Source organism: Acyrthosiphon pisum, chromosome A1 (assembly GCF_005508785.2).
Source record: "Acyrthosiphon pisum isolate AL4f chromosome A1, pea_aphid_22Mar2018_4r6ur, whole genome shotgun sequence".
NCBI classification, from domain to species: Eukaryota; Metazoa; Arthropoda; class Insecta; order Hemiptera; family Aphididae; genus Acyrthosiphon; species Acyrthosiphon pisum.
Window position 1 is genome coordinate 87,948,094 of NC_042494.1, and position 20,879 is coordinate 87,968,972.

Genomic DNA, 20,879 nt, shown 5'->3' on the forward strand with positions numbered 1-20,879 from the left:
CCATCAATCTAACCTAACCTACCTAAACATTACACACTAAAATAAGTACAAAGTACAACTGCAGTATAAGAATAGATATTTTGGTAAATTTTCCAGTAAACTTTTATTTCTATTATTTATTACTTATTATGGTAGATGACAAATATATAATATGTACAGGCATTTTATTGATTACACTTACACACTAAAATACAAAGCACAACTATAGAACTGTACAATTACCTACCTACAAAAATAAGATTTTCGGTAATTTTTTTTCCGATTACCTTATAATCAATGATAATAGCACCGCCAGTCGCCAGGTGTTAGATTTTTCGTGTTGTGATTTTTGAGCCGGTGTATACAACCAACGGTTTCCACTCGGCAGACGTGGAATCAATTGCCGTCGCCGCGTAGCGAGTGGGGGAATTTGCAGTGGTGACTAGGTGGTAGAGAGTACAATGTAAATTTAAATATAAATTTGGGTACGAAAACGTGGAGATCAGTCATATGGATACGTCCACGAGTTGTAACTTGTAGCGCTTTGCCTCTCTCAGGCCTCAGCAGAGCGATTATAGTATTGTATAAAATACAATAAAATTAATTTCATACCACACTACCCCACTAGTATTAACTATTATATAAATAGCATAATAATATTTCGAAAAAGAGATAGATGTAACAAAGGAACATAATTATAAAAGTTAAAATTATTATTAATTACTTATGAATTAACCTATAGACAAACATTGGGCTCCTTCTTGATCAGCTACATTCTCCATACTATCAACGTGTGATATTCTATAGACACTAATTGTGTGTTTAGTATCATCAAACTTGCAACTCACATGATAGCCTCCGATTAAGAATGTGTAAAACTGATTACTATAACGTTCGCGGACATAAACCGACCGAGGATCTTCTTTCAATATGCTTACTATAGTCGCTTCAATATCATTAGTATCCAATGAGTTCAAAAATTCTCTTGCTCTTGACGAGAACTCCACTGTTAGTTGTTGCATCAGTGGTTCTGTAATCCACAATGGTACCCGGACCTATTCATTTTAGAAAATAAATTAAGTTTATGAGTACCAGATTACATAGTAATACATTATGAATTCTACACCACAATATTGTATTGATAACTAATCTAAGACATTTATTTTGTCCACAGCAAATAATATAATGTAGGTAAAGGAAAAAATTAAATTAATTTATTAATTTTTAAAGACATTTAAATTTTGAAGTGGTTATAATAGTGGAGAATTTATTAACATTTAATATAATATAAATATAAAATATGTAGTTATTACATATTAGGTACCAAAATTTGTTTTATTTTGTAAAGAATAAAATAATGTATACAGATTTGTATTTTGTAAAATAAATATTGATACATCATACATGTAGTTTCATAGGCCATAGCACAAACTTATCTACATTTACCAATATTGAGGTGTACTATTAGTCAGTGGCGTCATTTGGGGGTGACAAGGTGGGCATTTGCCCATGTCTGATTTTAAAAGTAGTTTTCGTTTAACCATTATTATAATATATTAGCATAAAAAGATGCCTATTTTTATGTTTTGAGAAAATGTTATAATATTGTGTACTAATAGATTATTGTCATAATGATAAATTGGTAATTACTAATTAATAGTTGAATAGTTGGAATATATTTATATTTAAATGCATGTGGGGACAAGCATAAAAGTTGGTATGTATCTATAAGTCATATTATGTGTATGTGTGTGATTTCTGGAGGAAAGGAACATAATATTATTATGTGGATGCAAGCAAAGCAACCGGTTTTTTTTAAGTTACCCATTTGGGCTGGTCAAATCTTTTGCCCCCCTATATTAAAAACGGAAATGATCCCATTGCTAGTAGTGCGATAAGAACTGTCTCTAATTTGGATAGTATTATTAGTTTATTTGCTTTATTATACTTGTTAATTTTTTTTGTCAATAATTTATGTAAATATATATATATACATAAATTATTATTATAATTAAAATGTATTAGTTATTGATTATTATATTAATTATTCAAGTATATAATATAAAGATTACCACACACTACAGTGGTGATGGTAAATTGTGTCTAAAATCATTTTACCGCTGCCGCTGCAGTGTTGGAACCTTAAATCAGAGTTAATACAGTGATGAGAACTATCTATGGAAAATAATTTAAACACTCAACATTATTGATTTTGATTCATTAACACCATTAACGCCGCTGACGCGCATACACGTAACAGAGATTATTTCAACAGGCCGGTGACGCGTTAACGCTTCAAAAACATATACATTTATATACGCTATAATTAAATCGGATTTTTTTTGATAAACTCTGAAACTTAGATAGGCCATTGACAATGAACTCTAAATTTAAAGGCATGGGTGGTTTTAGTTTTTGTTATTTTTGAAATCACGGGCAGCGTTGAACGTGTTAAAAATGTATAAATTGATTCTTTCAAATAATTATGTATTAATTAGTGATTCTCTCTGTATCAACAACAATATTGAAATTTGAAATAATCATACAAAAAATAACTCAAATTTTGATTATATATCATGTTTTACTGTAGAATTGTATTATTCATTATTAGACATATACAGTAGTCACTCGATAATTCGAAAAACTCCATATATCGAACTAAACGCTGAGTCCCCTTAGAAAACCTCCATAATTAGAAGAAAATACATGTATTCTGGTCCTTTTGATAATTCAAAATGTCTGTCAGTGGAACACACTCTACAATTTAAATTTCCTTAAACGCGATTATATGTAAGTTCATATAAAGATTATGTACAATTTATTTGACGTACTCGTAATGAAAATAATAATGATAGTGGTTAAATATTATTGTAGTTTATGAATGTTATCGTACCTTACCTAACTAATCTAAACTTTAATATGTATGTATAATAAATAAATATCAAAATAAATGTTGTATGCACAAACAATTTTTCACCTCTCTTTAATTCAAATTAATTTGTTTTTTCTCGATTATTCGAACACTCGGTAAATCGATTACCTCTATAAATCAAATTTTTAACTCGGTCCCCTAAATTTTGAATTGTCAAATGACTATTGTAATTATGTTTATAATTACTTATTATTTATATAATTATTGATCAAATGATAATAACAAAAGTTTTGGTAATAAAGAGAGTTAAAACCATACAAGAGTTTTACTTTACATAATGTAATTACAGGCCATTAGTTAGTAATTAAAGTATACGACAATTAAAAAGTATAAATTAACCAGAAGTTTAAGATAAATGTCTACTAGAATGAGTAACTGATTCTAATACACATTTTTATCTTGACTACCTGATAGATATTCCCAAGTGAAACTTTGATTGTTAATAACTTTTGATTACTATTAATTAAAATTATTTGATTGATCTCATCACTTAGTACATAAGTATAATATTCTTTGTTTTAAAAATAAAATATTATACCCTTGTATGAAGTGGAGAAAGTGGCATATCATATGCATCAGTTTCCTCTCCATCGGGCGCTTCTCGGTCAGATGTCAATGGATCCAATAGTATTTGATGTGAACCGTTATCAAATAATGAAACATGTTGGTCAGATCTAAGGGTAGCTGGCGCATCATAATGTGGAATATATGGCTTGATATCGAGCACTGGAGTACCATCTATCATGTCCACACCAGAAAAATACACAGAATTTCCTAAAATTTAAAAAAACAATAATACTTTTAACTTTTATATTTATACTTAAGTTTATTAAGATTAATAATAGAATGGCCAAGAGGCACTATAGTTCCAACGATTTTCCCATTCATGCTTTACATAACCCTTTTACTTATTAAATATCATGTACGGATAGTAAATACCTAATGTTATTTTAAAATTAAAAAAATAGATATTTATAAACATATTTCTAAAGTTACCTTCAACTTTATCAATTTGCACTAGAGACAAACCAATTGGTGAGGGTCGGTGTGGAGATCGAGTTCCAAGTACACCAGTTCGCAGTCCGTTTAATCTTGGTGGTGATACTTTTGCATGGACATGAGTAGTTTCATTTTTATGAAAATGAAACAAAATCCTGAAATATTTATTTAACATTTGATCCAGGCTAATAACATTAACTGTATTTAAATTACCACATATGAGAGAAATCTGAGAGACCTTCAAGAGCGTGGTTTGGATTAGTGAATATAGAGTTCGATATAGTCAGGCAAGCTTGGGCTAGAGGACAGAGACCAGGTTGTCGTGGTACACATCTACGTTCTTTAAATTTTGTTTTTATTGTTCCTATAATGGATAGTTCTATTTTTTCAGAGCTGCTAGCTGTGCTTGGTCCATTTGAAACAATCAAATCCTTTTCATTCAGCTGTTTTTTTAAAGACTCGTTCTGTTTCCTAATAAAAAAATGAAAACAGCTAAGACCTGTATTGTACAACGCACAGTACCTACTACATACCTCAACAAATTAATTTGGGCTCTTGCAACAGACAACTGTTTTAAGCTTTCAGCGATATCTGTGACATCGTCAATTGTTTCTGAACTGAACACAGACGCCATCCTATGGGATCAATATTTAATTTACTTTTCACTATTTTGAAAGTTACAGGCTAGTTTTATAATATTTAAACACTATAACACTTCAAAATATAACCAGTTCAGCAAAATAGTTTAAATTTAACAGATTTTGATATTCTGATGTGTCTTAACTAAGTACTAGGCAACGACTAGTAAGTAGTGAGCACAAAGCACTATTATAGAATATAGGCAATGTACCAGTGTCTAGACATTATGTCAGTACTCAGTATTCAGTAATATTATGCCAATTCAGCAATGTGGACAGGAAATTCCAAGAGTACCTGAACTGCAGCTGTATATACTACTAATTGTACTTCAGTACGTCTTGTTACTGTAGAGATGGGCAAGATACATCAATTTTTTAAAAACATCGATGTTTTTGTCCGATATATCGATGTTGGACATCGATGGTTTTTTTATGATGTATCGTGAAGTATTTAAAATTTTTTTTATTAATAGTAGGTATAAAATTTGCACAATGTTGAATGTAGCAATTAAAAATTCCACCATTTCCACCTCACTAAAAAAACAGCTTTTAAAGCAACATTTTTTTGAGAAAACATCGGTAAACATCGATATTTTCACTGTGAGAATCGATGTAAAAAAATCGATGTATCGATACATCGAAAATCGATGTTTAAAAATCTTTGCCCATTACGAACTAAGATATACTTCTAATCTATACCAAGAGTATATCTTGCTATTAGCACGGACTACTACAGTGTAGTAGTCCGTGGTTATTATACATCACGGACTACTACTACAGTGTAGTAGTCCGTGTTATACATATTATCTGTGAGTCGTTATGTACGGAAGATAAAATATTTGTTATCATGAATTAATTTGTGATTACCATGGTAGATGCATAGTAGATATCTTATTTATTATCACCATTCAGTGATAACAGTGTACAGTCTTTTTCCCGCGAAAATTTGTTGATTATTGGTGTTAGTATTTGTCAATCGTCACACAGAAATGGTTTAAAATGGTGGCTCGGTCGAGTGACGAGTAGTATTTTCTGTGACCTAGCCGATGTAACGCCATTAATAATATAATTTGTCATGGCCTATGGGATACGATAATGGTCCACACTCGTCCGTACTCCACACTGGTAACCGACAACGGCGACTCGATCGCCATTTTATCTGTGCGCATACAGTGTCCTTGATAGATAAAGACCTAGATGTTCACCCCACCATATTATAGTTTTCAATATCACATATTCACATTTTCAATTACTTATTGGCTATTGTATATTTGTATATTGTAATTTTTAACTTCTAAGCTCGATTATTTAAGATATGTCTTAAATATATATTAAATGTATTATTATAAATCGTGGTTATAAGTTTGTTTGATGTTGGTGCATTGTATCCACTATACACTATACTAGTAGATACTGGCTAGTGGCCAGTTAGCGGTTTAGAAATTTCAGTGAGTAGTGACTAGAAATTCGCAAGGCTAAACCAGTTTAAAATGATACCATATTATCCAGCTTCAGGATAATGGTTGATGAATCATGTCAATTGAATCAAAATCATGACGTTCAACAAATATCTCGGTACGTTTTTTTTTCATACCGGTTTAGCCTAGCGAATTTCTATCTGATTTGACACTTGTGCTTGAACAGTATTAAATTGGTATAAATTATAATTATACTTTCTCTTTGAATTATGGACTATGGTCATTGAGTTAAACTTTTTATAGGTAGCTGCATTTTATTGTTCCCGTCAAGGTATCAATAGCTAAGGGTGAAAGGACAAAAAATGTGTGCATTTTTACTAAACTGGTTAATCCTTTCTATTCACAAACACGATAACAGTTAATACATTTTGGATACACTGTTTTCAATTATGGAGAGCGGTAAGGCGATTTATGAATACTATTTTGTATCAATAATTGTGTTGGGTCATGTACATTTTGTGCAAATTACTTGGATATCACTTTATTTTTGACAAGGGAGGTAGTACAGGTACAATATAATTAATGGGATTGAAATTCCCAATGTCTCAAAGTCAGATTGAGAGCTGAACTTATGTTAGCTGTTCAATACCTCTTTTATTTATTATTTGATCTGCGAAAAACATTCACTAAAATAAAATAAATAACTAATGCAGAGGCGGTTTGAGTATACTGTTTTTGGTGCACTGCACCACCAGTTTTAGGGGGGTGGGTGGGTGCTGCTCTTGGTTGAGCATGTGCTGACCGCATTGTTTAATTTTAATATTCAATAAAGCAATGAAGTATAGGTACCTAATCAATGACATTTGATAAATGATTATCATAGCTGAAACTGTTGAAAGCATAGAGTTAAGAATATAAGTTAAGAATCATTGTTATTATAAAAAGTGTAAACATCTTTACTGAAGAAAATTAGGTATATGAAAAAACTTATAAAAAATATTTATTTATAATTTCTATGATGAAGGGAGGGGGGTGGGTGTCTATATATTGTCTTGCACCACTAAGTATAATACATTCAAACCACCTCTGAACTAATGAAAAATGTCGCTTGAGTTATGTTAACATATCTCGATGGGCAAATTTATATAGATTATTTCTTAAAAGGAATAATTTATTCAAAAAAAAAAATAATTTAAAAAATAATTCCTATCTATTTGTATTTGAATTTTCGTTGATCAATTTTGCATAAAAATAATTTAATCATAGAAGAATATATATTATTTTATAGACCTGTTTTTGATATTCATACAAATTGAATTATGTATGTGTTTTAATAAAAATTGTATTAATTTTTGTCTGAACCAGATAATATTTCAAATGACGAAACGAAGAATTGGAAAGGAATTGATAAAAGTTTACTGCCTAGGAGTTTTGGAAAACAATTGTTCCCATCACTTATACCTAGTTTGGATCATACACTTTTATTTAAAGTACATAATATTATATATTTGTTGAAATAAATGTATATAAATATCAATATTCATATATTCATAGATTCCAATTGGTATTAGCAATATTCCAGAAGCATATCCCAAAGAATATTGTGATACCTGGGATGATAATCATGTAAAGATGCCATGCTCTAGACATAATTTATTTTTAGTTCATCACAATAATAAAGTAAGTATTTATTTAGCTATTATAAATTTTAATTTAATTTAATTGTTTTGATTTTTAGAGTTCTAAAAAAAATCGTTGGGATGTTATCACCTATAGTTTACTTAAACCAATATTGTCTAGTGAAGAATTAGAAAAAGCTATTATATCATATAATCCCAAGTATAAAGACAAATGGCGATTCTATTTACTACATTCATTTTTTGATGAAGTAACCTATATATATATTTCTTATAATTAATTATTATGTATTATTTTAGTATTTTTATTTTTATTTTTAGTATGCTATTAAATAAATGTCTTGACATTTAGGCTAGGGTCACACGAGCGTCAGATATCATCGGACATTAAATGTAACTTCCATCGTAGGCGACGTCAAATCTAATAAACGTTGAGTGTGTGACTGTCGGCATCAGTAATCGTAAAATTCAATATACGTCTATAAAACGCTCATGTGACCCCAGTAAGGTCTTAGGCAAATCTTTCATAATAATTTGTACAAAATAAATGTCTCTTATATCAATTTTTAATTATTATTGAAAATTGTGTTAATAGATAATAATTATACGAGTAAAAATTAACATTTTTGTTTATGTAGTGTTTAAATGAAGAAGAAACAGAAGAATTTTTTAATAATTTATTACCAAAAATTATTAATTTGGCATTGCAATTGCCTACATTAGTAACTAAACCAATACCTTTGTTGAAACAAACTCATAATCACTCTATATCATTAAGTCAAATGCAAATTGCCTGTCTCTTGGCTAATGCTTTCTTATGTACATTCCCACATCGAAATGTCAGCAATTCAAAATCTGAGTATTCAGAATATCCATATATAAATTTTAACGGGTAAGTTCATAAAATATCAGTTATTTTATTAAATAATTAATTTTATTTTTCTGAGCAGATTTTTCCAATTAATGGTAAATTCTTCGGCTAATCACTATTTGTATGAAAAGTTGAAATGTATCATTTGTTATTTTAAAAAGGTCACTAGTGCTAATTCTGGTGAGGAAACCAATTTAATCTTAATAATTAGATAATATAGTAAAATATTGTTAACTCATAATATTTGATAATTAATTTAATGGTCATTTTCAGTTCTTAATGGAGTTGTAACCTATTCTAGAAGAAGATTACCATCTGGGGATTTACCATATTGGTTACAATCAACAAAGAAGTTGACAAATTTGTATATAACATCTGATGGGACAATAGAAGATAACGGTGATGGAATGCTTCAAGTGGATTTCGCAAATAAGTAAGAGTGGTTTTAAAAATCTTGAACACATATTCATAACCAGATATGTCAAATTGGTTTGAAATAATTTTATTTTATAGATTTATTGGAGGAGGCGTTCTTGGTCATGGTAGTGTACAAGAAGAAATTCGTTTTCTAATTTGTCCTGAATTATTAGTGTCTCAGCTGTTCTCAGAGAAGATGTTACATACAGAAGCAATTATTATTACAGGTTAGAACCGGATAAAAAATATAACACTTGTTTTTAAATTAACTAAATAATTCACAGGTGTGGAGAGATTCAGTGATTACAGTGGATATGCAAATTCTTTTGAATGGAAAGGTGTTCATTTAGATATTACTCCTATTGATGATAATAATCGCCGCTATACTACTATTGTTGCGATTGATGCACTGTATTACAATGATCCTAAAAATCAATTTAAAACTAAAAATTTACGACGAGAGCTGCATAAAGTATTTAAAAATTTAATATTATAATTAATATTGATTATTATTGTTTTTAACATCCTTGTGTTTAGTCGTTTGCTGGATTTTCATGGGGACAAGATTCAGAGTGTTCTGATGTTGCAATAGCAACAGGAAATTGGGGCTGTGGTGCTTTTCGTGGAGATTGTCATCTAAAATCATTGTTGCAATTAATGAGCGCTGCTCAAGCGAATCGGGACGTTGCTTACTTTACATTTGGTGATACCAAACTGATGGACTCAATTCATAGCATGCATACATTTTTGAAAAGCAAAAATATTACAGTCGGTTAGTTAACTTTAATTTCATAAGCTACATTTTAAATAAAATATGTATCACTGTGTTTGTTCTTGTTAATAATTTTTTGATAACTCATTATTTTGAAATGTGATATTGCAAATTATTAATAACTTCTAAACCTGGGCTTTGTTGATAATTCCAATTGACCATTAATTTTACATGATTTATAAAAAGTAATTAAACATACATACAAGATAATCGATTAATTTATCAAACAAAACTTGAACCATAGAATTGAACCTGATTATCTCAACTAGTTAATTGTATAGTTATTTTATTGGGGTCTTAAATAATTGTCTAATTTTGCACTTCTTGTTCATTTTAATGGTTAAATCATATTGTTAACTGTTAAACCTTAAAATCACAATCTTAGAACCATACTACCAACTTGAAAGTATAGTGAATGATTTTGGGAGACGTCACATTATGTATGGAGGATATAATGCTAATTTCAATGCTGCGCCTTCTTAGTCTGGTTCCACTAAGATTCTTTGTTTGTATACAAAGATTTTTGTTGCATTTAATTTCATCATTTCAATACACTATAATCCTGTTCCAAAGTGAGCAGAGAAAATGAGTGTCCAATAATCAAAAATAATATCCTATCAACTGTTAATATTTACTTTTTATGTATACCTACCTACTTACAGCTGTTAAAATAATGCATATTTCACGTGTTATGAAAGTTTTAGATTGCCAATATTTAAAGGTGTGGTTTTTTTGAAACATTTTTAAGTTTAACTATTGTTAATTTATTTTATGTATATTAACTAAAGTTTGTGAATTGACTAAATAAGTTTCATAAAAATTATAAATTAATAATTTACAAATACATTCCTAAATTAGAGGCAGTTATTAATGGGACAAATACGTTTTATATTGTACCTATATTATAAATAAATTAATAATACTATCAATTTTAGGTGAAGTTTCTAGGATACTTATTAAATACTATGCATGCTTGGAAACCTTACCATATGTTGGAGTACATGATTATATTTATGATGCTATTACAAACAAAGCTTGGCAGGTAGGTGCGTAATACATATTTCATGACATTTCATGCCATATGAGACAATATATGAAGTTATATAATTTTCAGGTATTTGAAAATAAAGAATATCAATCTGGAGGATTCCCACAGTATTCACAGAATCAAATTTTAAGAAATAATTATAAAGCAGTAGGGTCTAACACTACTAGAGTACTCCAAGCTTCTAAAACTTCAAGCACGGAAAATGATCAAACTCTGGAACAGTCCCATCCTTGTTCAAGTTCAACTTCTGCAGAGTCGTCTAAGCCGTATTCAAGTTCAAATTTAACAAAGTCAACTCCTGAAGAGTCTCAGACTTCTTTAAGTTCAAACATAGTAAAGTTTACTTCTGATGAAATTAAGTGTTGTTTAAATACAACTTTCATTGAGTCCCCTTCCGAAGAGTCTCAACTATCTTCAAGTTTAAGGATAATAGAGTCAACTCCAGAAAAACTTGAAGATGAAACAGAATTAAGACATGTTGATACTATAGCCATAGATGCTACAGACCATATAAATAAACAAGATACCCAAGATGTTAGATTTTTGCCTGTAAACCAGTTTAGATTAAATAATGACAAGGAGCGAACAATGTGTATTAATCAGCAGAAAAACAGTTGGCTACAATTGAATGATTCCAAAAAAGATTTTCAATCTGCTATAGAAAAATCATCAGTTACAGGACAATTGAGTATTCTTAAAAGAGATAGAGAAGAAAACGATGGAGGGAAAAGAGTAGTTAAACGTAAAATATCCGACTATTTTTCACCAAAAAGATAATATTGTTCTATTTGTAATAATTTTGAATAAATTTGATGTATATATTTCATAAATTTAGATTTTAATTTTCAATATAAATACATTAAAATTGATTTTTCATTATTTAATATAAACCTAATACAAATGTATAAAAAATACTAGACTAATCTGAAGTATTGACAATTTTCGCATAATTCTCAGCGGCGGTAATAAACTCTGGGATATTTCCTTCGTACCTGGACACAATCTCTTTACATGAAGGAGTCATATTCGCGTCGGCCATCACTGCCAGTCTCAAATGTCCGCCGTAGTTGATTATCGATAACGACATGCCTGAAAATCGCAAAACAAACGGTTTAAAATAATGTCATTATTATTTGACCGGTTGAATAACTTTATACTCGACTATAATTTTAGTAAATTGAGTGACAAAATTATTAAGTTGTGTGGTACGTCTAATAATAATAACGTTACGATTCGTATATATGTACATAATATTATACTCACAGACGTTGGACTGCGGTGGTCTCCAGTATAAGATAGCGTCCACCTCTTGGCCCCACAACAGCATTCGGCGCTTACGGTCCAATTTGTGTTCCTCGACGTAAGTTACGGTCAGCGGGAACTTCTTGGACAGGAAGTGCAGCCCATAGCTGACCATCGGCGATGGCAAGAACGACGTGGCCAGGCTGTGGTCGATCTGCCACATGGACGCTATGTACAAGGCAGTCTGGTTGCCGATGGCCTCCTGCAGGCACTCTTGCATCTGGTGCAGGCTGTACATGGGGTCACGGTCAGTGTCCATTGGTAGTGGAAGGGCCAGTAGCCCGTTGGTGACCACGTGCCGGTTGTTGAGCTGAAACAGGTTGGCCTTGGACACGAACCGCGTGGTGGTCATCACGTTTTTGGGGAACCGGAGGCCGGCCACGGCGAAGTACTCCTGCAGGGCGGCGGCCAGCATGGACAGTTGGATCTCGCACGTGGCTGCTCCCGTGTTGTCGTGTATAGTGTTGACTAGGTCCAGGTCGATGGGCCGCGACCAGCACACGCACTTGCTGCCCTCCGGCGCTCGCATGGTCCCGCGGTCTGGGCCGCCTAAGAATGGCAACACCAGTTCCCGGATGACGGTGCTTGGCGCGTAGTATATGAGCCGGGCCAGATATATCAGCTCGGACACTGAGTACAGCAGCACGTAAGTCCAGTACACGTACGTGGACGTGTTCTTGACCATCAGCAGCATGGTAATTGGCAATCGGAGTATGCACTTGACGAGCAGCCACCAGGTGAATGACACCCACAGGACAGGGTGGAACGTATTGACCACACTCTCGCACATATACCGGAACCGGATGTCGCGGCGGCTCATCTCCCGTTTCAACTTGTGGGCAAAGTTCCGCCTGGTAGTTTTATCCCGAGCCGCGGACGCGGTCACGATCACCAGCATGGTGCCAAAAATGAAGATGTTCGGCCGGCGCCTGAACACCTTTGGGTTTTCCAGCGGATCGTACGTGGATACCAGTTCGTTCCACGTGTTGGCGCAGATCTCCGACAGGTGTTCGCTGAGTCTGGGCAACGCGGTCGGTGCCTGGTACACGGTTGACAGGATGTTCTGGATGCTGTCGGCGTCCGCGTGCTGTCCTGACGATGACGACACCGACGCAGTTTCACCGTGTTTCAGACCACCGTCGTCCGGTTTCAGTAGCAACAGGTCGCTCAGCCCGATGCCGTCCTCGGACGAATACAGGTGGTGTATCCGGACCAGCAGATAGAACGAGTCCTCGCCCACCGGGATCATGGTGATCTGCCACTGCGGCAATTCAGGTGGTATGAGTGATGCAAGTATGTCGTTCACGTGTTGCTGTATAATAATAATTTCCATTATAAGTAAGCGGATATTGGTAATTACCGTATTAGCGTACCTATGTATTATAGAAAAAATGGAAAAATACGTTTTACTGTTTTATCTGATGAAAAATTATATCATTTTGAAGACGTCAAAATAATACGTTTCAAAATCATGAATTCTAATAACGAAATACAATAAAAGTATATACTATATACATAATATTTTTTATTAAAATTCACACGAACACCGACCACGACCTAACCAAATCTAACCATCGCGACTATATTATTATTTTTACTACCTATATTATGTTGACTAGGTACTTCAGGTGGATCACATACGAATCATTATACATAGATATCTACAATCTACATATTATTTATACTTTATAGAACATTTTACTGATCTTTATATGGTTGAGTTTTATATTTAGAATATAAAGTTATGACTTATGAGTATGAATGATGTTAAGTTATATTATACCAGTAGCAGTATTTGCAAATTGTTAAATATAATTGTCAGAATTTTTGAGACCCAGTGCTTAATTCATTTCCCTCCCCCGTCTATTCTTGTAAATGGATTTCACGGTTGTAGAGGCGTTCTAATTCAAGGAACTTGTGAGTTGTGAATAATATATATAAATAGGTGACTGATATACGTCTTACTTATTGACGTACTTTCATTTCAATTTTATTAAAAACTAAATTTTTTGACTATAAATTATAATAGAACATGTTTTTACGGCAATTAAAAATGTCTACCACCATAAATTTGGGCGAAAAATTTTAATACGGTCTTGAAATATAACATAATTTCATGGAGCTCGTACTACTTAATTTGCAAGAAATCATGCAACACATACTTTTAGAGTTATGGGGATCAGGGACATGCTCAGGTTTTTAAAATAGTGTTCCATTATAAGGGGTGGGGTGGGCCTGAGTTTCATTTATCACGATTGTGTCCCACTTTCCCTAATTTAAATAAAATATTTTTTCCTTATAAAATTACACAAGTACCAATCTATATAATAATGTACATATTGGCAATTGGCATAAAATTTGAAATTCATAATAACTAATGAGTAACATATATATTTTACTGAATTTTTTTTAATTTATAAACATAACACATAACCTGATTATTATAATTTAAAAAAAGCTGTTAAATAGTAACTTATATACTTATTTACTTCAGTAAATTATTTACCACAGATTTAATGCGAATCATATATTTTGTTAATCAAAATTGGTTGGTGTCATGTAATAATGATTTTACGATTAAATTGCATTAAAAACTAAGTTGTACTATTTACTACTTCGAAAATTGAATGTGATCAATTTCTGATATATCATGATTTATTAATGAAAATTAAAATACTATAGGTATATTTACTATTAAGTTATATTAAAATTATAATAATAATACATAATAATATTATCCGCAAATCTTATAATATCGACGGCTATCATTGAATTATGATGTATTATAAATCAATGCAGGTCAATAATAGCTAGGCATACTCGTAGGTGCAAATAGCGTTTGGGATTTTTTTTTTTGCTATGGAAATTGTTGGGGACTTAGCCCCTAAAGCCCATCCTTATTTGCGCTTATATGGGCATATCTAATACGTTAGAAAAACCCGATTTGTTAATACTTACCTATTGACGGACCACGGATGGACGCCACGACTGGGATATAAAAATTCTACTATAGTACTATTATATGCCTAGTTTGGACAGAAATCTAATATACTCTACATAGAAACCTAGCTACCTGATATTTCATCATAATATTTTAAAATACCAGAAAAAAGGACCAAGCGTGTGTGTATATACCTTTAGTATCCCGGGACGTTAAAAAAAGGAATAGATTGTACAGTAGCGCATCTCATTTGTAATGGAATTAAACATTTTATTTTTTTATTAATCTAGCAGATATTATATTGCGGAGGTAAATCTATAAAATATTGATTTATAGTAATGTTCTCCTACTTATGACCTAATCTTTTGCCACCACTCCTAGGGTGCACCTAAACCACGGAATCTCAAATTCATGACTAAAAATTCTACCTTGCATCGCCAATGAAGTCATGATTTATGGTTGATTTCTGAGATCTAACATATATTAGGTGTATATTATAGTATTATTAATAGGAGTAGGAGTGGCTCCAGTGGGGTGCCCTAGGGGTCGCTGCTCCATCCAAGCCCGTATTTCTAAAAAAATTGTATATTGTTAAAAATACAAAAATAACATATTATAATATCGAACATTTTCTGAAAATTATGACTTAGAATGCCCCTCCTTCAACCATGTCCCTGGAGCCGCCCCTGTATGCGCGATATATTATATTATATTATATTATAATAGTAATGTATAATTAATATACATATAGGTATAGCATTAAAGCTAACTATAATTTATAATGTGTGTTTGGAATTATTTTGTTATGTAGTTAACTATCAAACTCACTTCAAGGTAAATAAAACGAAAATAGGGTTTTAGAACCACAACGCTGGGAATGTGTCTGTCCAGTGTTACAGTAGCCAGTAGGAGTATAATAGGTAAGTACACACTTATTTCCCAGTAAGTGAATGTTGTAAATGAAACAACGAGATGGCGGTGATTTGTTGTTTTTATGTTTAAGTGCATTGTGCTAAATAATAAACAATTTAATTAAAAATATAAAGGTATTTGAACGACATCTAGTCCTCGTATGTTTTTTTGCGTAAACTTAAGGCATATATTATTAATTTAGGATTGTTAACGGCAATAATAAAACTTTGTTATATCTGAAATGAAAGTTTTAGTCGAACTTTTTTACGTCGGTATAATATACAATACTTCTATAACATCCGACAATGGCTAAGACTATACTACCTATTGTATAAATACGCGTACCTACCTACAGCTGAAAGCCAGAAAAGCTGTTAAAATATAATATTATAATAGCTACTTGCATCGTCTATATCGATCATTCAGCAGCATCGTGTTCATAGTTTATACTCAGTAGGTACCTAGGTATAATTGTCCAATATAACGTCGTGTACATGAAAATATAGAAATGGTTTTCAGTTTAACTGGTAATTTATTAGACGAGGCGAGTATATATATTTTATATTGTTTCCGGAATACACATGCGGGACAAAATCAAAATTTAATAATATAATATAATAATGTATAATATGGTGACGGTATGAATTTTTTTGATTCGAATGTGATGTAACAACAGATTTAGGATATCTCGTTTTGGCGATTTAAAATAATTAAAAAAAAAAAAAAAAATTAAAATATGGTACAAACTTCATATACAAAAAAAATTGGTTAGAAAATATATTTTAAAAACCTGTTCCAAGAATTTTTAGTAAAACTTTTCGTGATAATTTTGATACTAAAACCATGTCTCTACGATTTATGAGGCTCGATAACTTACTATTGGAAATAAAAAAACATGTTTTACTATCGATATTTTTCTACTGTGACAGCCTTTCAACAGATAACTGTCGTCTGTTTGTATTATTTGCCAGTGTTCTGTTTGTGAGTTCTCCGGTTTTGATAAGATTAGTTAATGGTTATAATACGATTTTGCCTAGTGCAATTAACTCTACCCGGAGGCTTCCATTGCATACGGAATATTTAAAATGCATCGTATTAGTCAACTTCTATACTTTTGGAAGAGTAAAAAGAATAATTACATAAAGGCCCCATATTAATTCGTAGGTTTACTAAGTTCAGTTTTAAAATACTAGTGATTTTCGGATTGCCCATCGATTTTCTTACGTTGAATGAATTAATTAATTAGGCTAATTTATTACCTCTTCATATAATAATACCAGGTGGAGTGTTTACACTCATTATTTCAAAAAGTTTAAACTTTTAACACCGGTCATCAAAACTTTAAATACTTAGGTATAACTAACGAACTACTTGTCCGTAATTTGATACTTATTTGTAGATAAAAATACTCTAAAATAATACTTTGCTTTTAAATGAAATTAAAAAATGTATGGTGTTGTTCAAAAAAGTAAAAACTTAAAAATCATAATGATAAAAATAATAAAAAATTAAATTTTTTCGGAAATGTTGTTTTGAAATGATAATAATATGATAATATATAATACAATTATGTAAAAAAAATTTTGAAAAAAATTGAAAAAATTCAAAATAATGAGTGTAGGTATTAGACACTAGTATTGATAGGTAAGGTAGGTATTACATATTATTTAGACATTTTAAAATGTCATACATTTTTTATCACGTAGTAATCGGTATTGTAGAACAGTTCCTAGAGCTGTAGTGAGACACTGTATTATGGATATAATTATAGATGTCACTGTCGGCAGAAATGTATTAATTTATTTATAAATCGTATGACAGGCAACAATCCGCCGCAGGGTCACGTTATTCCAATGAAAATCTCAAAATTGGACGTTTTATGTTTATAACAATGATAATACGTTTTTGATGAAGTTACTATTTTTATTAGGTATTTCATTAATTCATTAGCCGTTCTGTAGGTACTCTGTATATAGTATATTAATAGTATAATATAGTGATTACTGACGAACAACAATTATTTAGACATCACTCCACTTATTTTGTTTAAAATTATCCATTTCGCTTTAAATGTTCAAAAATTAATTGTTTTTATACATTTTAGCTCTTATAAACGATGTTATAATTTTATAAAAAATAGGTACATCTAATAATTATTATTATTTTTTTTTAACATTTCGTTTTTTTACAATTTGATACTGAATGTTAGTAGATCAAAACTTCACTTAGTCATTTAGATAGTAGCTAAAGATATAATTTCCATAATATCTCTAATAATTTAATATGTATTAGGTTATCTCTAATCACTAATGACTGTGAAGTCTGAGTAAATAACGAAACTTAAAGTCACCAATAACAGCAAGATAACTGGAGCTTCTGAAAACTCAAAACGAAGGAAATAAGGAATTAACTGGATATTATTAGTGTCATCCATAGGGTAATAATAGACAATAATTATCCTTAGTATAAACATTTTAATAACTTGGAATTACTTTGTTAATTCGTTTGAATTTTGATTTAGGTATATCTCAATTTAAAAAAAAAAACATTATCTAGGTGCTTAATAATTTACAGTAAAAAAAAGTTGGTTTTCGTTTGAAATAAGAAGTTTGGATCGCCTCAGAGACCAGAGTACTTAAATGGTGTAAAAATCTAAGTACTTGAAAATGTGAATATATACAGTATGTTCACGCTAAGAGGTACCACTAAATATTTCGGTTCTTTGACCTTGTATTGAAATGGGGTTTTCACTGAATGACGGATATTACTTAAATACGCATTTTTAGATAAATTTCAAATTTTTAACACTTTCGATACGCGCATGCGCGATACAACTTACTTTTTTTTAAATGGTAACACCAATTTTTTTTTTACATATTCGGATAAAGTATTATTTTCTAAACTATTTATGTATAAAAAAATTTTTTCTAATTACAAAATTTACATATACAATTTAACGATGAAATTTAATATTTACGAGTAATTTGTTTTTGACGAAATCTAAACTAAATTCAACTTATTGTTACTTATTAGTATCCAATATTGTTAAATACCTTTTTTCACACAGATAAGATAATAAAAATAACTTTGACTTTGAATTTTGCCAGTAATTAAGATAGTAAATCCTGTTCGTTATACATTTGTTTTATAAATAAATGTTGATAAATTATTTTCACTGACTAGTAATAATTGTTTTAATAATTTCAAACTAGTCTTGTGACAATTACTGTTACGTGTTATTTTTTGTTCTGGTTAGATATCACATGTTTTTTTGAAAAAATCGTTATTGCTTTAATACACTGTTTTACATGAAAGAACTGTATTAAAATGAATAGCCAGGGAAAAAGTTGAACTTATTCTTATTTTTGGCGAATGTAATCATAGTTCTCGACAAGCAGCTCGGGTTTACGCAGATCGGTATCCAAATAGGTATCATCCACATCATAATTATGTCCTTAGACTTTTACGTGGATTAAATGAAAACGGTCAATTTCCTAGCAATGAAAACAGACAACGGCAGCCTAGACCAAATTATTTTGATGCACATTGAATTGCAGGTAATGGCCTACATACGTGCTTATCCACGATCATCAATAAGACATGTATCTCGAGAAATTGGTGTATCAGTTGGTGCAGTACATACAATTTTGAAAAAAAACAAAATGCACCCATATAAACCCGAGTTTGTCCAACATTTACAAATCGGAGATTCTGAACGTAGATTACAATTTTTGTCATGGTTTAACGTTCAATTTGAAATTGACAATTTATTTTACAATAATATTTTGTGGACTGATGAATCTAAATTCACAAACAATGGTGTAATGAACAAACAAAACAATAGATTTTGGGACGATACAAATCCACACTGGTCCCGAGAAACTAACTTTCAGACAGTGTGACATAAATGTGTGGTGTGGATTAATTGGTGGAATACTTTTAGGTCCTTATTTTTACGATGGAATACTTACAGGTAGAAGATCTCTAGATTTTCTTGTTAATCAATTACCGTTACTGTTAGAAAATGTTCCATTAGCCACGCGAGAAAATATGTATTTTCAACAAGATGGTGCACCAGCACACAACGCCATTATTGTTAAACAATATTTAAATGAAATTTTTCCTAACCGATGGATTGGTACCCATGGAGTAATTTCCATGGGCCGGCAAGATCTCCAGACTTGACTCCATTGGATTTTTTTTTATGGGGGCATTTAAAAAATGTTGTATATGCAGACCCACCTTTAAATCTCCAAGATTTAAAAAACAAAATACGACTGGCTTGTAATAATTTGAGGGACGAACAAATAAACGCTGCCACATCAACGGAATTTTTAAAACGTTTGGAATCATGTAGAACTTTAATTGCAAATTAATAAATCTCGATTCCAAATTCTAAGTGTGTACATTTTTATAGTTTTCACTTTTCATTACATTCAAATAACTTTCTTATTTCTGAAGTCTGGATGAAAAAAATTAGAGTAAATTACGATAAAAAGTGTTTATTTATAATATTTTATATGTGTGCAAAAAGGTATTTAACAATATTGAATACTAATAAGTAACAATAAGTTGAATTTAGTTTAGATTTCGTCAAAAACAAATTACTCGTAAATATTAAATTTCATCGTTAAATTGCATATGTAAATTTTGTAATTAGAAAAAAATTTTTTATACATAAATTGTTTAGAAAATAATACTTTATCCGAATATGTAAAAAAAAAATTGGTGTTACCATTTAAAAAAAATTAAGTTGTATCGCGCATGCGGGTATCGAAAGTGTTAAAAATTTGAAATTTATCTAAAAATGCGTATTTAAGTAATATCCGTCATTCAGTGAAAACCCCATTTCAATACAAGGTCAAAGAACCGAAATATTTAGTGGTACCTCTTAGCGTGAACACACTGTATATATTCACATTTTCAAGTACTTAGATTTTTACACCATTTAAGTACTCTGGTCTCTAAGGCGATCCAAACTTCTTATTTCAAACGAAAACCAACTTTTTTTTA

At 31.0% G+C, this 20,879-nt stretch overlaps 3 protein-coding genes across 5 annotated transcripts in view; 1 reads left to right on the forward strand and 2 right to left on the reverse strand.

Moving 5' to 3' along the window:
* Positions 1-94: 94 nt before the first annotated feature.
* Positions 95-4,906, reverse strand: LOC100162310 (tRNA (adenine(37)-N6)-methyltransferase). Of its 2 annotated transcripts, none has more exons than XM_001943440.5 (6): positions 4,761-4,906; positions 4,444-4,545; positions 4,124-4,381; positions 3,908-4,065; positions 3,450-3,685; positions 95-1,034 (listed from the first exon to the last, which is right to left on the reverse strand). In XM_001943440.5, the coding sequence occupies exons 1-6, from the start codon at positions 4,772-4,774 to the stop codon at positions 711-713; spliced, it is 1,092 nt and encodes a 363-aa protein (XP_001943475.2). In that variant the 5' UTR covers positions 4,775-4,906; the 3' UTR covers positions 95-710. The 2 variants fall into 2 exon arrangements, with proteins under 2 accessions (XP_001943475.2, XP_016657372.1); XM_016801883.2 differs by having other exon boundaries at positions 4,844-4,884.
* A 641-nt stretch (positions 4,907-5,547) lies between these two features.
* On the forward strand, positions 5,548-11,580 carry LOC100166062 (poly(ADP-ribose) glycohydrolase). 2 transcript variants are annotated; one of them, XM_008181659.3, is made up of 13 exons: positions 5,548-6,123; positions 6,270-6,425; positions 7,332-7,456; positions 7,521-7,646; positions 7,705-7,854; positions 8,242-8,495; positions 8,554-8,654; positions 8,748-8,907; positions 8,988-9,118; positions 9,176-9,363; positions 9,429-9,663; positions 10,599-10,705; positions 10,778-11,580. In XM_008181659.3, exons 2-13 carry the CDS (start codon positions 6,416-6,418, stop codon positions 11,486-11,488), a joined length of 2,298 nt encoding a protein of 765 aa, XP_008179881.1. In that variant the 5' UTR covers positions 5,548-6,123; positions 6,270-6,415; the 3' UTR covers positions 11,489-11,580. The 2 variants fall into 2 exon arrangements, with proteins under 2 accessions (XP_008179881.1, XP_008179880.1); XM_008181658.3 differs by having other exon boundaries at positions 5,548-5,996.
* LOC100161964 overlaps positions 11,531-20,879 on the reverse strand; it is an 18,472-nt gene continuing 9,123 nt past the window's right edge. Inside the window, exons 5-6 of the mRNA XM_029487705.1 lie at positions 11,975-13,325; positions 11,531-11,800 (exon numbers count right to left, since the gene is read on the reverse strand). Coding sequence (XP_029343565.1) covers positions 11,631-11,800; positions 11,975-13,325 — 1,521 coding nt within the window. The 3' untranslated portion in view covers positions 11,531-11,630. The remainder of the gene's footprint in view (positions 11,801-11,974; positions 13,326-20,879) is intronic.

Excerpts from the sequence above, each read along its gene's own strand:
- LOC100162310 (XM_001943440.5), bottom strand. Across the intron at positions 3,686-3,907 it reads GCAAATTGATAAAGTTGAAG|GAAATTCTGTGTATTTTTCT; the intron begins GTAACTTTAGAA and ends TTTAAATTTTAG. Across the intron at positions 1,035-3,449 it reads TTTCTCCACTTCATACAAGG|GTCCGGGTACCATTGTGGAT; the intron begins GTATAATATTTT and ends TAAAATGAATAG.
- LOC100166062 (XM_008181659.3), top strand. Across the intron at positions 7,647-7,704 it reads TAGTTCATCACAATAATAAA|AGTTCTAAAAAAAATCGTTG; the intron begins GTAAGTATTTAT and ends TTTGATTTTTAG. Across the intron at positions 9,364-9,428 it reads TACGACGAGAGCTGCATAAA|TCGTTTGCTGGATTTTCATG; the intron begins GTATTTAAAAAT and ends CCTTGTGTTTAG.